The sequence below is a fragment of the Trichechus manatus genome, unplaced genomic scaffold (assembly GCF_000243295.1).
Source record: "Trichechus manatus latirostris isolate Lorelei unplaced genomic scaffold, TriManLat1.0 scaffold00076, whole genome shotgun sequence".
In the NCBI taxonomy this organism is placed as follows: domain Eukaryota; kingdom Metazoa; phylum Chordata; class Mammalia; order Sirenia; family Trichechidae; genus Trichechus; species Trichechus manatus.
The window spans coordinates 10,324,254-10,340,534 of record NW_004444012.1 but is presented as its reverse complement, the minus strand read 5'-3'; the positions used below and the strand labels follow the sequence as shown (position 1 = coordinate 10,340,534).

General features: G+C 48.6%; 1 protein-coding gene across 1 annotated transcript in view; it reads left to right on the top strand.

Annotated features, from left to right (window-relative positions):
* Positions 1-9,168, top strand: part of PLA2G4E (phospholipase A2 group IVE) — a 67,031-nt gene extending 57,863 nt beyond the window's left edge. The window contains exons 13-20 of the mRNA XM_004380656.2: positions 771-993; positions 2,204-2,318; positions 2,797-2,934; positions 5,083-5,190; positions 5,784-5,987; positions 6,875-7,041; positions 8,303-8,486; positions 8,948-9,168. Of these exons, the coding sequence (XP_004380713.1) occupies positions 771-993; positions 2,204-2,318; positions 2,797-2,934; positions 5,083-5,190; positions 5,784-5,987; positions 6,875-7,041; positions 8,303-8,486; positions 8,948-9,168 (1,360 nt within the window). The remainder of the gene's footprint in view (positions 1-770; positions 994-2,203; positions 2,319-2,796; positions 2,935-5,082; positions 5,191-5,783; positions 5,988-6,874; positions 7,042-8,302; positions 8,487-8,947) is intronic.
* Positions 9,169-16,281: the final 7,113 nt, after the last annotated feature.

Here is a 16,281-nt window from a genome sequence, read left to right as displayed (position 1 = left end):
ATAGTTTTTGAAGACTTCTTAAAGTATAAAAGTAACAATGACGTAAATGGAGAAAAGCCGTATCCAGGCAAAGGGGCAGACAGAGGCCAACGCCCAGGGCTGGGAGTCCCCATGTTTGTTTCACTTTTTCCCACTGCCCGCATATAATTAAGAAGAAGAAGGGAAAATAAATCTTTAGCCAGCATCCATATTTATGGGAACTGGTGTGGTAAAGTAGAAGAGCCCAAAATTTGGAATCAGGAATCCTGATTTGGAATCATGTGAGCCTGGGTTCAAATGTTGGCACCACTACTCCACGACACAGCACTTGTCTTGTGCCAGGCACTGTTCTAACCACTTTACATTACAGTGACTCATTTAATCTTCGCAATAACGCTATGAGGTAGGTACTATTATCTTAATTATCCCCATTCCACAGATGTGGAAACTGAGGTGAAGAGAAGTTAAGTAACTTGCCCCAGATCACACAGCTAATGAGTAGCAGAGGCTGGTTTTGAACCTGAGAAGATCTGGGTCCAGCATCCTCACTCTTAACCTATATGCTGTACCTGGTACACAGTAGGCATTCAAGAAATTATAGTAATTGTGGTTATGAGTCATATAACGTTCGTTCCTCACCCACCAGGCTTCTGCCTCACCCCCTTTCCTCCCAGCTCCTCTCCTGGAATGTCAGGGCTTCCACTGACTTGCCCACCTTCTCTCCCGCCAGGGTCCAGGGTTGATTGGACCAGGGCTGGGTCAGCCTTATCAGTGTGCCTGTTTCGCTCCAGGACCATGGCTACCTTGTACCAAGACCCCGAATGGTCCTGCAAAAACCTGGAGCCTGCCATCTTTGAGGCCCGGAGGCATGCAGTCAAGGACAAGCTACCGGCCCTGTTCCCAGACCAGCTCTGTAAATACAGGGAGGAACTCCGGCAGCGCAGCCAGGAAGGATACAGAGTCACCTTTACTGACTTCTGGGGCCTGCTGATCGAGGCCTGTCTGGGGGACAAGGTAGGTGCTCGGCTTCATCAGGAAGACCTGGACTTAAATTGCAGCAGGAGGAACTTAGCTTAGACCTGCAGATGCAGCCTCAGTCTGTAAGAACTGTGAGGTGCCCAAATGCAAGATGGAGGAAGACAGTGGGATTGTCTTCCCAACCCTTTAGAGCACGACTAGGATCCTCATGTTGGGGGTGGCTTAGGTGCAACCCTGCGTGCAGGAAGCATGTAAAAATCTATTAGAGGAAACCTGTGTGAGAAGATGGGGCAGGATCTGGGGAAAGCTGGAGAGCCATCAGGCCAAGCGAGGTGCAAGTCTGACCCCAAGAGGCCTCTGCTCTTCCCCTGGGGCCTGGGCAGCAGCCTCTTCCGCTCAGGAGCCCTGGGCAGTGAGTGTGGACTGCGCTCTTCCACGAGTCTGCAATTTCCTCCTCTTTCAGGACCGTCAGCTCTGTGTCGCCCAGACCTCTGGGCCCAGTTATACTGGCACCTCGTTAGCCATTCAAAGGAGGCCCAAGGTTCAGCCCCCACATGGGTTTACTCTACTGCACAGGTCCCCTGGCCTCACACCATTGGGTAACCATGGGCAGTCACCCGGCAGGCAGCTGTTTGGCCTGGGGTCAGAGCCTGGGCCTCTGAGACCTCATTTCTGCCTCGCCTGCACTGGCTGTTTCGCTTTGGGGGTGGCCTTCGACCAGGCTGAGCTGCAGGGCTCCCCCCTCTGATTACACAGCACAGCACTCTAAGGGACAGGCCATTAGAGTGACCTCGGCTGCCATCTAGGGCTCTGGTTTCCAAGCCTTTCGTTTAAAAAAAGAAAAACTTTTAACAAGTTTTATGAGGGAGCCCAACAGCCAGGCAGATAGAGGTGGAGCTGACGCGGCTGAGTTGGGGGAGATATTGGGGATGAAGAGGGGAAGTGGCGGCCTCTCCCACACAACCCCCTCATCCTCCAGCCCGAGACCCCAAGCGGAGGCCTGGGACTCAGGGGCAGAGTCTAAGGGACCGAGGCTGTGTGTATGGGGTGGTGGATAGCTCAGCGATTCATTCTGTGGGTACATTTTAAGAGTGAGTTTGTGCAGCCAGGGCTTACACAGCACGCGAGTGGGCTCAGAGGCCAGGATGGGGCTGCGGGGGTCCAGAGCATTCCCTTATCTTGAGCTGCCCCCCACCCCCAGACTGCTTGTCTGCTTCTTCTCCTTAACCACTTCCCCTCCCCACAGAGAAATGAATGCAAACTGTCAGAGCAGCGAGCTGCTCTGTGCCGAGGCCAGAACCCCCTGCCCATCTACCTCACCATCAATGTCAAGGATGTTGTAAGCAACCAGGATTTCAGAGGTAACACTGGTGGCTAGTGACTAATGAGGGGGTCCTTTCTCAGCAGGCAAAGGCACACAGCACCTCCAGGTCACCTTGCCCCTCCACACCTTTGCCAACCTCCACATCAAAAGGCGGGGCCCCACCCTGCCACATGGGGCAGAGTGGGGTCCAGGGGCCCCCCTGGGCATGTGTTTCCCCATGCATGGGCTGGGGAAAATAAAGGTCATGGAGGGAAGGGATCCTAGGTGTTTTTCAAGCTGCCCAAAGGGAAGGAGGACTCTAGAGACCTGCCCTGCTTCGGGGTCACTGTTGGTCCCCATTTTCTGGGCTTTGAGGAGCAAATTAGCCCTGCAAGTTGCAAAGCTGTCATGCAGAGCAGACAATACTCCCGTGTGCCCTGTCCCAGACTCTCCAAGGTGGTGAGGAGGGAGGGTGGCTGTCCCGGCGTGGCGCCCTGGACGGGGACTGACACCCTGACCTCCTGCTTTCTGTGCAGAGTGGTGCGAGTTCTCCCCCTATGAGGTGGGCCTGCAGAAGTACGGGGCCTTCATCCCCGCCGAGCTCTTCGGCTCTGAATTCTTCATGGGGCGGCTGATGAAGAGGATCCCGGAGTCACGAATGTGCTACATGCTAGGTGACTGATGGCTGGGTCTCCCCTGGTCACCCCGTCCCATGCTGGCCAGGTGCCACCTTTGAGTTGGAGGACTGGCAGGGAGACACACTCGACTCCCCCAGGATCTTGTCTCAGGTGCCGGGGCTGGTTTGCGTTAGCCCTTGGGCATGGGACCCTCTAGCTTTTGCCAGCATCGACTAATAGCAGGAGAAGCTCCCAAACCCAGCCCCAGACAGGCCTCTGGGACTACCCCAATCTCCCTGCTTTGGGCCCAGAAGGACCTAGCAGGGGCCCCCAAGTCATTAGGAACCAGAGAGGACTCTCCTGATGCCCTGGTTCCCAGCGGTCAGCCTGGGGTAGGCTCAGAGCTGGACTAGGAGTTGCAGGCTGAGGTGGAAGCTTCTACAGCTCCCACCTCCTCCCCCCTCTGACTCCAGGAAGCAGCATGCCTATGTCCAGGGACCTACTCAGCCCATGGGATCCAAGCAGCCAGAAGGGACCACCGGGTGAAGGGCAGAGTCACGGGGGGAGCCGGGCCCAGCTCCCTGCCCCGTGCTCCCTGATCCTGAAGCCAGATCCTCTGAGTGCAGGGACATGAACTACATCTGTCAAAGGACAGCCTCAAGAAAGCAGACCCACTTCTACAGCCTCAACCACAGCTATGACCTTATTTAAACTAGTTGTCCTGCACCACCACCCCCATCCTCCGTCTCAGGAGCCCTGGTGGCACAATGATTAAGTGCTCGCTTGCTAAGCGAAAGGTCAGCAGTTTGAACCCACCAGCAGCTCCGCGGTAGAAAAAACCTGGAGATCAGCTTCCGTAAAGATTACAGCCTTGGAAACCCTATGGGGCAGTTCTACCCTGTCCTGTAGGGTCGCTCTAAGTTGGAATCGACTTGACGGCACACAACAACATCAGCCCTCCATCTGTCCCGCCCTAAGCCTTCCCAGAAAGTCAAACTCAAACCCCACTTTTTCCATGAAGCCCACCTGGAAGCCCCCAGCCCACAGTGGCCTGTGTGTCCTCTGACCACCTCTGTGTGTGTCCCCTCCACTCACTGAGCATGTAGTTCAAAGATCTGTAGTTAAGACCCTTGGGCTTGAACCCTGGCTCTTCACTCATTAGCTGTGCGAGGCTGGCTAAAACTCAGGCTAATCTCTCTGAACCTCAATTTTTCTCATCTGTAAATTGAGCATAAGAGGAAATGCTACTTACAGAGGATCAGAGGGGTCAATGTATGTGGTAGCTCTTACATGAGTGTTATTATTAATGTGTTACATTTTAAAATCATGATAATAAGAAACCAAAAAAACCCCAAACCCGTTGCCATCAAGTCAATTCCGACTCATAGTGACCCTACAGGACAGAGTAGAACTGCCCCATCGGGTTTCCAAGGAGCAGCTGATGGATTCCAACTGCCAACCTTCTGGTTAGCAGCGGAGCTCTTAACCACTGTGCCACCAGGGCTCCATGATAATAAGAGACAGCGTTAATTTGTTGAGTGCTCACCATGTGTATTGCCTTATGCAAGCGGTGGAGTCTGGACTTGAACTTGAAGCCCACACTTTGTCCATATTAAGTCCCTGCTGAGGCTGTGCTTTATACACCTTTGTACCCTCTCCGAACCTTGGACTGCCAAAAGAACGAACAAATCTGTCTTGGAAGAAGTACAGCCAGAATCGTCCTTAGAAGCAAGGATGGCGAGACTTCATCTCACATACTTTGGACATGTTATCAGGAGGGACCAGTCCCTGGAGAAGGACATCATGCTTGGTAAAGTAGAGGGTAGCAAAAAAGAGGAAGACCCTCAATGAGAAGGATTGACACTGTGGCTGCAACAATGGGTTCAAGCATAAAAACAATTGTGAGGATGGTGCAGGACCGGGCAGTGTTTCATTCTGTTGTACAAATGGTCACTATGAGTTGGAACCGACTCAATGGCACCTAACAACAGCCCTCTCCCAGCACTGAGGGGAAGGAGAAGTGCTGAAGGCCGGGGATCAGCAGTCATCTGTGTGGGGCCGGCGGTTGGGGTCTCTCCCATCCTCTGAGCAGCCCAGCTTGAAGGGGAAGCAAGACCAAGGCAGAACCAGTCAATGTGCAGGTAGGGCCCGGGGCTCTTGGACATCCCCTGTCTCTAAGCTGTCACCCCTGGCCCTCTTCCCCAGGTTTGTGGAGCAGCATCTTCTCCCTGAACCTGCTGGATGCCTGGAATCTGTCCCACACCTCGGAGGAGTTTTTCCACAGATGGACGAGGGAAAGAGTGCACGATATTGGTGGGTGACCCACTGGCTGCCCTTCATGTTTGGGTGAAGTGGGTGGGGGGTGGATCATGAACTGAGAGGACCAGTCCAACCTGCTGTGTGTTGCAATGTAGACCCTGTGGCCCACAGAGATGGAGGGCAGGTAGGGCTAGAGAGGCTTATCTGCCTGGAGGGGAGTGATTGTAGGTGGAGACACTTGTGCCAGGGCTAAGCTGCAAGCCTGCAGGGCCAGCTGTGGTCTGATGGGGAAGTGTGACACCAATGTGAAATGAAGGTGACAGAGCTGGCAGGGTGCCCAGGAGAGCTAACGTGGGGATCCATGAGCACAGCGGAAGGTCTCTCTTCTAGATGCCACATCTCCCTGGGACCCCTCCTTGCCTACCTCCCCTCCCTCCCCATCCCCACTACCCAGCCCTTGTTCTGTCTCTCTCACTTGGGTCCTGCTGGTTCCAAGGCCAGGGTCTTGGGAACTCAACAGGAAAAGTGTGAACTAAACTCACAACTGGGACACCCCATTACCACCACCACCAGGACAGCCAGCTAGTGCTTTACCAGGCAATCTGGGGACCCCAACTCTTGTGACCCATCCCTTCTCTCCCCTGCAGAAGATGAGCCGCTCCTGCCTGAAATCCCCAAATGTGATGCCAATGTCCTGGAGACCACGGTGGTGATCCCAGGGTCGTGGCTGTCCAACACTTTCCGCGACATCCTCACCCACCGGTCCTTTGTGTCTGAGTTCCACAACTTCACGCGGGGGCTGCAGGTGCACACGAACTATCTCCAGAACAGCCAGTTCTCCAAGTGGAAAGGTAACCTAGCCTGGGCTTCTCCTCCAGGGCTGCCTCTGTTTGGAGGAGGGAGAAGGGGCTGGCAAGGCTGCCACAGAGAAAGGACTAGAACTTCTCAGACCAGGGTAATAATGTCAGGTGTAGACTGATCCAGTGAACATGGTCCGGGGAATGAGCCACAGTGTATTCCATATTTGATGGTGTCTGAACAGGGCATAGGTCTGGCATCAGGGAGCAGTGTGGGTATTTAATTAATTGACTTACAACAACTCTGAGAGGTAGGGCAGGGATGGCTACATTTTGCGGATGGCAAAACTTTCTGCCTCCGGGCTCCAGGGGCACCTTTTTCACAGACTTGATGTGCATGGTGCCTCCTGGAGCTGGGCGGGATGACCCAGCTCAAGACCCCCCAAGGGGTAAGTACGAGAACCAGGCCTTAAACCGTGGTCCTGCATATTCCATTTGGTGCCTCCTCCCTGCCCCGCTAAGGCTCTGAAGTTGACTTTCCACCTTCTCTGATATTTTATTGGCCACAGCCTGAAATGGCTGCTAGAGCCTGGCCTGATAGTTCTCGTCCTCACCGTCTGGGGCAGACGTTTGTGCCCAGGGTTTGCAGTAATTTATAAGATGATCTTAAACCCTACAAGCTCTGTGGCTGGTCTTAGTGGGTTTTCTGTGCATATTCCATACAAGACTTGCTAAAGCCCTAAGATGATGTTGTTCTTCATCAGCTCACCCAGAGAGTCACTGAGATGCCCAGGGGTATCCTGGCAGAAGGGAGGGAGCTGGCGGCCCAGGCCAAGGTGAAGGAGCTCCACAGAGGGCACTCCGTCCCTACCAAGTGCCCCGACCACTCGCTGAGAGCAGGGTGCTGGGGCACGCTGGTAACTGGAAGTCTTGGCTTTCAGATACAGTGCTCGACGGCTTCCCAAACCAGCTGACGGGGTCCGTGAACCACTTGTGCCTGCTGGATACGGCGTTCTTCGTCAACTCCAGCTATCCGCCGCTCCTACGGTCAGACAGGAAAGCTGACCTCATCATCCACCTCAATTACTGTGCCGGGTCCCAGACCAAGGCAAGTGCAGCACAGATAGGCTTCACCCTGAGCAAGAGCACAAAGGGGCCACAAAACTCAGGCAGTTTCAGCAGCTGTGACACAGGAGTGCTTGTGGGCATGTACCCCCACAGGCTCCAAGACTGAGCATCAGAGAAACTCTTACAGTGGCGCTACATTGCATGGCGTGCCAGCAGAACACCCAGACTTTAGAGGGGGCAGCCAGCTGGCCCTCACACAGTGGGGACTGGGGTTTAGGTAAACTCAACCAGCAAATTTCGAGTTTATTCTCGGAGTGGAGCTTTTACCATATCTAGCAATTCTTCTGAAAACCGCAAAAAAAAAAAAAAAAAAAGGTTTTAGAAAATAACCTTAAAAGAGCCCAGTCAATCCTAACGCTTTATTCCACTTCAAATAATCACACACGCCCATACACATGTCCAGGGAACACCATCCTCAGTGTAATTACACTAACGAACCAGGGCCAGAGGTTTTTGTTGATTTTTAATTACTTTTAGAAAGTTCTAGCCCTTTTTAAGGGATAGAAACCATTTTTTGGTCCAGTTTAAAATAGTTCTATCCTGAAGCCCAGGAAAGGGGGCGTGCACAAGGATGATAAGGACAACGACAAAGATGATGGTGACTGCAGTTTGTAAGTGATTCTGACCCAGCACACGTCCCCATGCCATCGTCTCATTTGATCCCTACACCAGCTCTTTGAGGTCACCGCTGTGACCCCATGTTATATAGATGAGGAAACTGGCACAGAGAGGGTAAGTGGCTTGCAGAAGGTCACACAGCCAGTGAGCAGTGGAATAGGGGCAGAACTAAGGGACTTCTGACACTGTCAGTCCAGTGCTTTCTGTTATATCAGATCTATAAAGATGCCCTTTCCATGCCCTTTCCAGCCCGGAGACACTTGAAGTCAATTTCAGAGTCCATGCATGTCCCACAGGGGCACCAGCCACGGCTGTGCGTGGCTCAGCACTGGCCACCCTCCCAGCCTGTTGTCCGCATCTACCCAGGTCTGTGTGTCGGTGAGGCACTGTGGAAAGGGCTTGTGTCCATTTCACTTGGGGAAGGAGCTCGCAGTAGGACCTGCACCAACCCACTGCCTCAGACCCCTGTCCTGACCCGGCTTTATTCTAAAAATACGACACATAGGCAAAATGGCTGGGGAGCTGAGCCGGTGGCTGGGGAAATCGGGAACCTGGATCTATGAATGCTGTGTTTCTTCCTTCCTCATCCCGGTACTCAAGCATGTCCTCCTGTGATATTCTAGCCCATGAAACAAACCTGTGAATACTGCACCGTGCAGAACATCCCCTTCCCCGAGTATGAGCTGCAAGGCGAGGAAGACGATCTCAAGGAATGCTACCTGATGGAGAATCCCCAGGAGCCCGATGCCCCCATTGTGGCTTTCTTCCCGCTCATCAACAACACCTTCCAAAAGTACAAGGCCCCAGGTAAGCCACCTCCACTCAGGCTTCCCAGCACCAGCCGGCCTTGGAATAAGAGTCCTGTCTTCAGAAGCGTGCAGTCTTCCAGTAGCCTGCCTTCAAATAGCTGGCCTTGGCTCTAACAGCCTGCCTCAGCTCCGTTCCTAGCCAGCCTTGGCTTTGGCAAGCAAGACAAGACAGGCCTTGTGTGGCGGCAAATCACACCCTACCCTTTTATTCATTCAGCATTTATTGGCATCCAGCTATGTGCCAGGCACTGTGTTTGACACTGGGGTAATCCTAAGAGGGATAAGATGTGTCCCCGCCCTGAAGAGCTTGAAGGTGTTTGTGCGCGTGTGTGAGAGTACGTGTGCATGCTTGCATGCGGGTGTGTGTGTCTATGTGCAGAGTGGACCTCTGGGGGAGATAAACAGGTCATTATAACCTAACACAGTCAGGATCTACAGTGAGTCCCTGTCACCTCCCAGGTGTGGAGCGAAGCCCTGAAGAGCTGGAGCAGGGCCAGGTTGATATTTATGGCCCCAAAACTCCCTACGCCACCAAGGAGCTGACGTACACGGAGGCCGCCTTCGACAAGCTGGTGAAGCTCTCTGAGTACAACATCCTGAATAACAGCGACAAGCTCCTTCAGGCCTTGCGACTGGCGATGGAGAAGAAGAAACGCCTGAAGAGGCAGTGTCCCCCCTAAGCCGAGGGGAACCTCAAGGATCTGAGTCCGCTTCTGTCGTCAGAGGCCATCAGGACTTGGCAGCCCGCAGCCCGTCTGCCAAAGGGTGCAGACAGGCTGGCAAAGGGTGCAGACAGGCTGGCCTGGGCTTTTTATCCAAAAATCAAAATTTAAAAGAAAATGTTGAGGGAAACAGAGAGAGAGGGGGACAAAGGGAAAAACGAGGGAATGTATTGGGATTTTATACCCACTGGAGATTTTTTAAAAGCCTTCCCTGTAGGGAAGGAGGTCTGATAGCACCAAACCCACTGCCGTAGAGTCCATTCCGACTCAGAGCAACCCTATAGGACAGAGCAGAACTGCCTCATAGGGTTTCCAAGGCTGTAACCTTTACCGAAGCAGACGGCCACACCTTTCTCCAGCAGAGTAGCTGGTGGATACAAACCACCGACCTTCGGTTAGCAGCTGAGTGCTTTAACCAATGTGCTACCAGAGCTCCTTCTGATAGCCGCAGGCTCCCACAAATATTTAGGGTGTGGAGAGTTCAGTCTCGGCCTGAGAAAGAAGCTGGTTCCCCAGAAACCTCGGACTCAGAGCTGGGGCAGGAGGCCCCCGCAGCCCTCCCCCTGTTCCTGCTTTCTACCTTCTCGCATGGAGGGATGCGCTACAGGGCCTAGAAGCACTCTGGATTTCTCTGGAAAAACAATTTTTTTCCTTTAAGGCGATTGTATTCTTGTGATTTTTATTTTTTAAGAATCAGGATATCAATAGGAAGCAGGATGCTAGAAAATCTAGATGGAGCACTTGAGACATCCTGATCTCTTCAACAACAAAGCCAGACAGGTGGCCTGGTCTCAGTGACGCCCCTTCAGCTACTCACCCAGGACTGGTGATCCACCTGATCCCGACCAAGCTGCATGTCAGTTCTAAGCATCCAGCTTCAATTGAATGCCCATGTCTGCAGCTCGGGTTCACTGAATGAGCATCTGGGATGCAGCTCCGAGAGCTTTGGGTAAACGGAGTCAGGCACCAGGCTGTGGTGGGGGATGCTGCCAGGACCACCCACTCCAAAGGGCCAATGTTCACTGATGAACCTGCTCCAGGAGCACTCCCTAGTTCTCTCACCATCCTACCTCTCTGGTTTCCAGATGACATTATTTATTTTTAAATGTGATTCCTCTTATTTATCATGGAAACACTGTGGCCAGTATGCCCTAACTCTTGGAGAGTCACCCAGAGAGAAGGACCAACCCAGAAAGGACTAGGTTAACCATCTGAGAAAGAAGCCTACCTTGGGAGATAATTTCCAAATGAATGGCTGGGAAAGACCTGGGATACAGAGAATCAATAGTACAATAAAATCAGTACAATACTTTGCAAAACAATACAATACATATCATCAAGGTAACAGGTCTACCATCAGGCTGGGAACTTAACAAAGGCGTAACTTAAGCCGTTGAGATGCCCAGGCTGATAGAAGGGATAACCAGAAAGGCGTGTGGTCCCTGTGAACCCAGTAAGCCTGGAAGTCCTGGCCCTCCATGGGGACCATCATGCTCCTAAAGCAGTCCTGTGGTTGTTAGGAGACAAGTGGTGACAGGTGCCAAACATTTTTTTTTTTTTTTTAAAAAGGCCTCTGATTTACATTCTTGCTACTCAAAGTGTGGTGGGAAGCTGGTTAGAAATGCAGAAACTCAGGCCCTCACCCCAGCCAGACTGAATCAGAATCTGCATTTTAAGGAGAACCCGGTCTCTCTTACCCCACCCCAGATGATTCCTATGCATATTAAAGTTGAGACGTGTAGATTTACGCTACTTTCTCCCATAAGCTTAGTTAGCATGAACCAGTGGACTCCCTGGAGCCACTGTTAAACTAATCTTCAAAACTGCAAAACTGGTCCACATCCAGGTGACGCTCAGCTGGAACACCACCACTCCCACCCCCTCCACCACCACCTCCCCTCCCCAGAGCGGCCAGCTGCCTCCACTTTGGCAACAAACAGGCTCTCTTAAATGATGCGAGTGAGCCAAACAACAAGACCAGTTTGTTGTAAGGTGTAGGCAGCCATGCCTTGGATTCATCAAAGTATGTAAAATGATGTTTATAAAATCATGGTATTAGCATATGAGCACGGAATGAAATGGCTGGCTGTATGGGTAAAATGCTTTTGACTCATCTTTCATTATCTGATGTTGCAAAACATGCAAAGCGCCTGCCCTCATCCATGCTCACCTTCTCTCTAGGCTTCCTGCTTGCCATTTCCCTAGGGTTACTTCTAAAGCATCACTATCATCCCGGTCTTCCTCTCTGCAGAAGTCGTCATTCTCTACTGCAGGGGTCCCCACCTTCCTGTGGTCAGGCACTCCTTCAATTTTTTTTTTTTTTAATTGTGGTGAAATACACATCATCAAACATTTACCATTTCAACCATTTTAACATGTACAATTCAGTGATATTAATTACATTCCCTATGTTGTATAACCTTCACCACTATCCATTTCCAATTTTTTTCATAACCTTTAATAGAAACTCGGTAACCCTTAAGTAATGACCTCCACTTTCCCCTCCTAGCCACCCCTAGTAACCACAAATAAACTTTAGTCTGTATGCATTTGCCTATTCTTGGTATTTCATATAAGGGGGATCTTACAGTATTTGTTTTTTTGTGTGTGACTTATTTCACTCACCGTAAAGTTTTCAAGTTTCATCCATGTCATAGAAAGTATTAGAACGTCATTTCTCTTTATGGCTGAACAATATTCCATTGTACGTATATGCCACAGTTTATTTATGCATTCATCTGTTGATGGATTCTACCTGTTGGCTATTGTGAATAATGCTGCTGTGAATATTGGTGTACAAGTATCTGTTTGAGTCCCTGCTTTCAGTTCTTTCGGGGATATACCTAGGAGTGGAATTGTTGGCTCATAGCAGTTCTATGTTTAACTTTTTTAAGGAAGTGCCATACTGTTCTCCACAGCTACACCATTTTACAATCCCACTAGCAATGGATGACCCCCCCAAAAAAAAAAAAAACACAAACCCATTGTTGTTAGGTCAGTTTTAACTCATAACAACCCTATAAGACAGAGTAGAACTGCCCAACAGGGTTTCCAGGGAGCAGTTGGTGGATTCAAACTGCCAACCTTTTGGTTAGTAGACTGAGCTCTTAACCACTGCACCACCAGGTCTCCAGCAATGGATAAGGGTTCCAGTTTCTCCACATCCGTGTTAACACTTTGTTGTTTTCCATTTTTCTGATAATAGTTATCCTACTGGGGGTGAAGTGGTATCTCATTGCGGTTTTGATTTGCATTTCCCTGATGACTAATGACAATGAGCATTTTTTCACATACTTACTGGCCATTTATATATTTTCTTTGGAGAAATGTCTGTTCAAGTTCTTTGCTCATTTTTTAATTGGATTTTTTGTCTTTTTGTTGTTGGGTTGTAGGAGTTCTTTATGTATTCTGGATATTGAACCTTTATCAGATATACACCTAGCAAATATTTTCTCCCATTCTGTAGGTTGTCTCTTCACTTTGTTGGTAAAGGCCTTTGAAGCACAAAAGTTTTTAATTTTGATAAAATCTAACTTGTCTGGTTTGTCTTTTGTTGCTTGTCCTTTCTGTGTCATGGTTAAGAGTCATGGCTGAAAATAAGGGCCCCAAGCATTGCTCCTATGCTCTGTCCTAAGAGTTTTGTAGTTTTAGTTATTACATGTAGGTCTTGGATCCATTTTGAGTTAACTTTCGTATATGATGTGAGCTATGGGTCCAACTTCATTCCTTTGCATGTGTAGATCTAGTTATTCCAGCACCATTTATTAAAGAGACTATTCTTTCCCCATCGAATGGACTCAGCAGCATTGTCAAAAATCAGCTATGGGTTTAATTTTCTGGACTCTTGTTCTATTCTATTGGCCTCTGTGTCTATTATTATACCAGCACCAGGCTGTTTTGATTACTGTAGCTTTATAGTATATTTTGAAATCAGAAAGTGTGAGTTCTCCTACTTTGTTCTTCTTTTTCACTGTCTCTTGGGCTATTCAGAGCCCCCTGCAATTCCATATAAATTTGATGGTTGGCTTATCTATTTATGAAAAGAAAGCTGTTAGAATTTTACAGAGATTGCATTGAATCTACGGATCACTTTGGGTAGTATGGACTTTTTAATAATGTAAGATCTTCCAATCCATGAACACAAGTTGTCTTTCTATTTATTTAGATCTTCTTTCATTTCTTTCAGAAATGTTTTATAGTTTTTAGTGTGAAATTACCATGCTGCTTAAATTTATTCCTATGTATTTTGTTCTTTTAGATGTTATTGTAAATGGAATTGTTTTCTTAATTTCCTTTTCAACTTTCTCATTGCTGATGCACAGAAACTCAACTGTAATGTTTGGTTGTTGACCTTATACCCTGCAACTTTGTTGAATTAATTTTTTAGCTCAAGTAGCTTTCTTGTGGAATCTTTGGAATTTTCTATATAGAGGATCATGTCATCTGTAAATAGGGATAGTTTTACTTCTTCCTTCCTGATTTGGATACATTTTATATCTTTTGCTTGCTGTATTGCTGTGGCTAGGACTTCCAGTACAATATTGAAAAGCAGTGGTGATAGTGGGCATCCTTGCCTTGTTCTTGATCTTAAGGAGAAAGCTCTCAATCTCTCTCCATTGAGTATAATGTTAGCAGTGGGTTTTTCATAAATGCCCTTTATCATACTGAGAAATTTCCCTTCTATTCCTAGTTTATTTAGTTTTTGGCTTTTTTTTTTTTTTTTTTTAATCGTGGAAGGGTGTTGGATGTTCTCAAATGCCCTTTCTGCATTGATTGATTGATTCCTTTGTTCTATTAATGCAGTATATTACATTGACTGATTTTCTAATGTTGAACCATTCTTGCATTCCAGGGATAAATTCCACTTGGCAATGGTGCTTATCTTTAATATGTTGTTGGATTTTGTGTGCTAGTATTTTGTCGAGGAATTTTGCATCTATATTCTTTAGAGATATTGGTCTGTAGTTTTCTTTTTCTTGTGGTGTCTTTATCTGGCATTGATAAGAGGGTAATGCTGGCCTTATAGAATGAGTTAGGAAGTGTTCCCTCCTCTTCCATTTTTTTGAAAGAGTTTAAGAAAGATTGGTGTCAATTCTTCTTTAAATGTTTGGTAGAATTCCCCAGTGAAGCATCTGGTCCAAGTCTTTTTTATGTTGGGAAGTTTTTGATTTTTCAACCAATGTCTTCACTTGTTATGGGTCTGTTGAGATTTTCTATTTTTTCTTGAGTCAGTGTAAGTAGTTTATGTGTTTCTAGGAATTTGTCCTTTCATCTAACTTATCTAGTTAGTTGGCATACAACTGTTTTTAGGATTGCTTTATGGTTCTTTTTAATTCTGTAGGGTCAGTTATAATGTCCCTACTTTGATTTTTGATTTTAGTTATTTGCTAAGGAATGGGGGATAGTAACTGGTTGGTATACCTGGTTCACCTAGGTAAGATAAGCAGCTTGTCCCTTCATCAAGTGCTTCCCAGGTTTATTTAAGTGTCTGATCTGGTTCTAGATTTCCAAAATAATTGGTTTCAATTGATCTTTCTAGTGCAATTATTCTGGTGAAGGAACAGACCTCTAGAACGTCCTAATCCACTATTTTACATAACTAAATGGTGCTATTCAAAGTTCTAAATTTTGCAAGAAACTCACACCAGCCCTTCTCCTTTGGCCCCAAGAAGCCTATTGTATGCTTCAATCACACTAATCCCATGTGATTCCGGGCAGCCACACAGCCTGTGGGCTTTGCTCACTGCTTTCCCCTAGTCCCGCAAGAGCATGGAGGGTGGCTAAACTAGGAGGATCGCGCCTCCTCAGTCCTTCAGGCAGCCCCCAGACAGGTATGAGCAGTCACACACAACAGTCCACCAGCAAAGGCTAGGTCCATTCTGCACACTCCTGGGCAAAGGGCGGGCAGGCTCCTCTCTGGGAGCTCAGTTCATGGGGCACTGCCAGCACCGCCACAGCTTCCACGGCTGCGTAGGTGGAGGGGGAAGACCGTCTATGTTTTCCTACCACTTGAAAGTCAGTGTTATCTTGATTCAGCATTCACTTAGATGCTGTAACACTTCGGTTTCCAGAGATCTGCGACTGTTGGTTTCACCACTTTCTGCTTGTTTTTTTCCAGTTTTGTTGTGGGGGACAGGAGTGTGCAGCTGCTTAAGCCACCATCTTGCCTCTTTTCACTCCTGTTTTTATGAAGCCATGTCAACAGCTAGTGGAACATCAACCCGTACTGATCCACGCTATTTCAAGCTCAGAACTTCTTCAGGAAACATTGATAGAGGAAGGAAAGGCAACTAGCACTCAACTGAGTACCTCTTTGTGTGCAGCAGTATGTAAACAGTCTGAGATTTCCAGAAACTTCGATCTTAACTGGGGGAGAAAAACATGAAAAGGTTTTTATACCGACATGGAAAGTTAAATAGTAAGTTAGCTACTAAAACAATGCTGGAGATGTTGCAGAGCGGGAGATGAGCAAGGGCCACACGGGGGGGATGAGCATAAAAGCGTCATCAGCTGTCAGAAACTCAAACACACGGTGTCCTACAGAGGTTGGAGAAGCTCCCTCTTAAGGTTCCCTGCTCTCTGCATATAAAGTGATTAAATAGAAAAAATAAATAAAATGGCACCCTCTCTCTCTGTCTCCCCTTTTTCCTTCCCAAGAGAGCAGCCAGCATACCACCCATAACCACACAGCCCAATAGCCCGGTCCTATAGCAGATGTTTTCTGCCCCTACCTCACCATGAAAACATTTCTCCCCAAGGTCACCAGTGTCCCCATAATTGCCAGGTACACTGAGCCAAATGCAACCAGTCCTTTACAGTTCTTATCTTACTTGATTGTTCTCAGCATTTGGCACTGCAGACTGCTCCCTTCTTCCTGAAACCCTCCCTTCCCATGACTTCCTTGCCAACAGCAGTTCAATTCTGTTCAGGTTATTTCTTGCCTGCCCACTACATGCCCGTCACTGTTGTAAGCACTGGGAAAACAAAGAGGAATAACAATTGACCCCAAACTTCAAGGAGCTTCCTTCTGGCCCCATATGGGAGGACCATATGGAAACAGTGCCTTGTGAT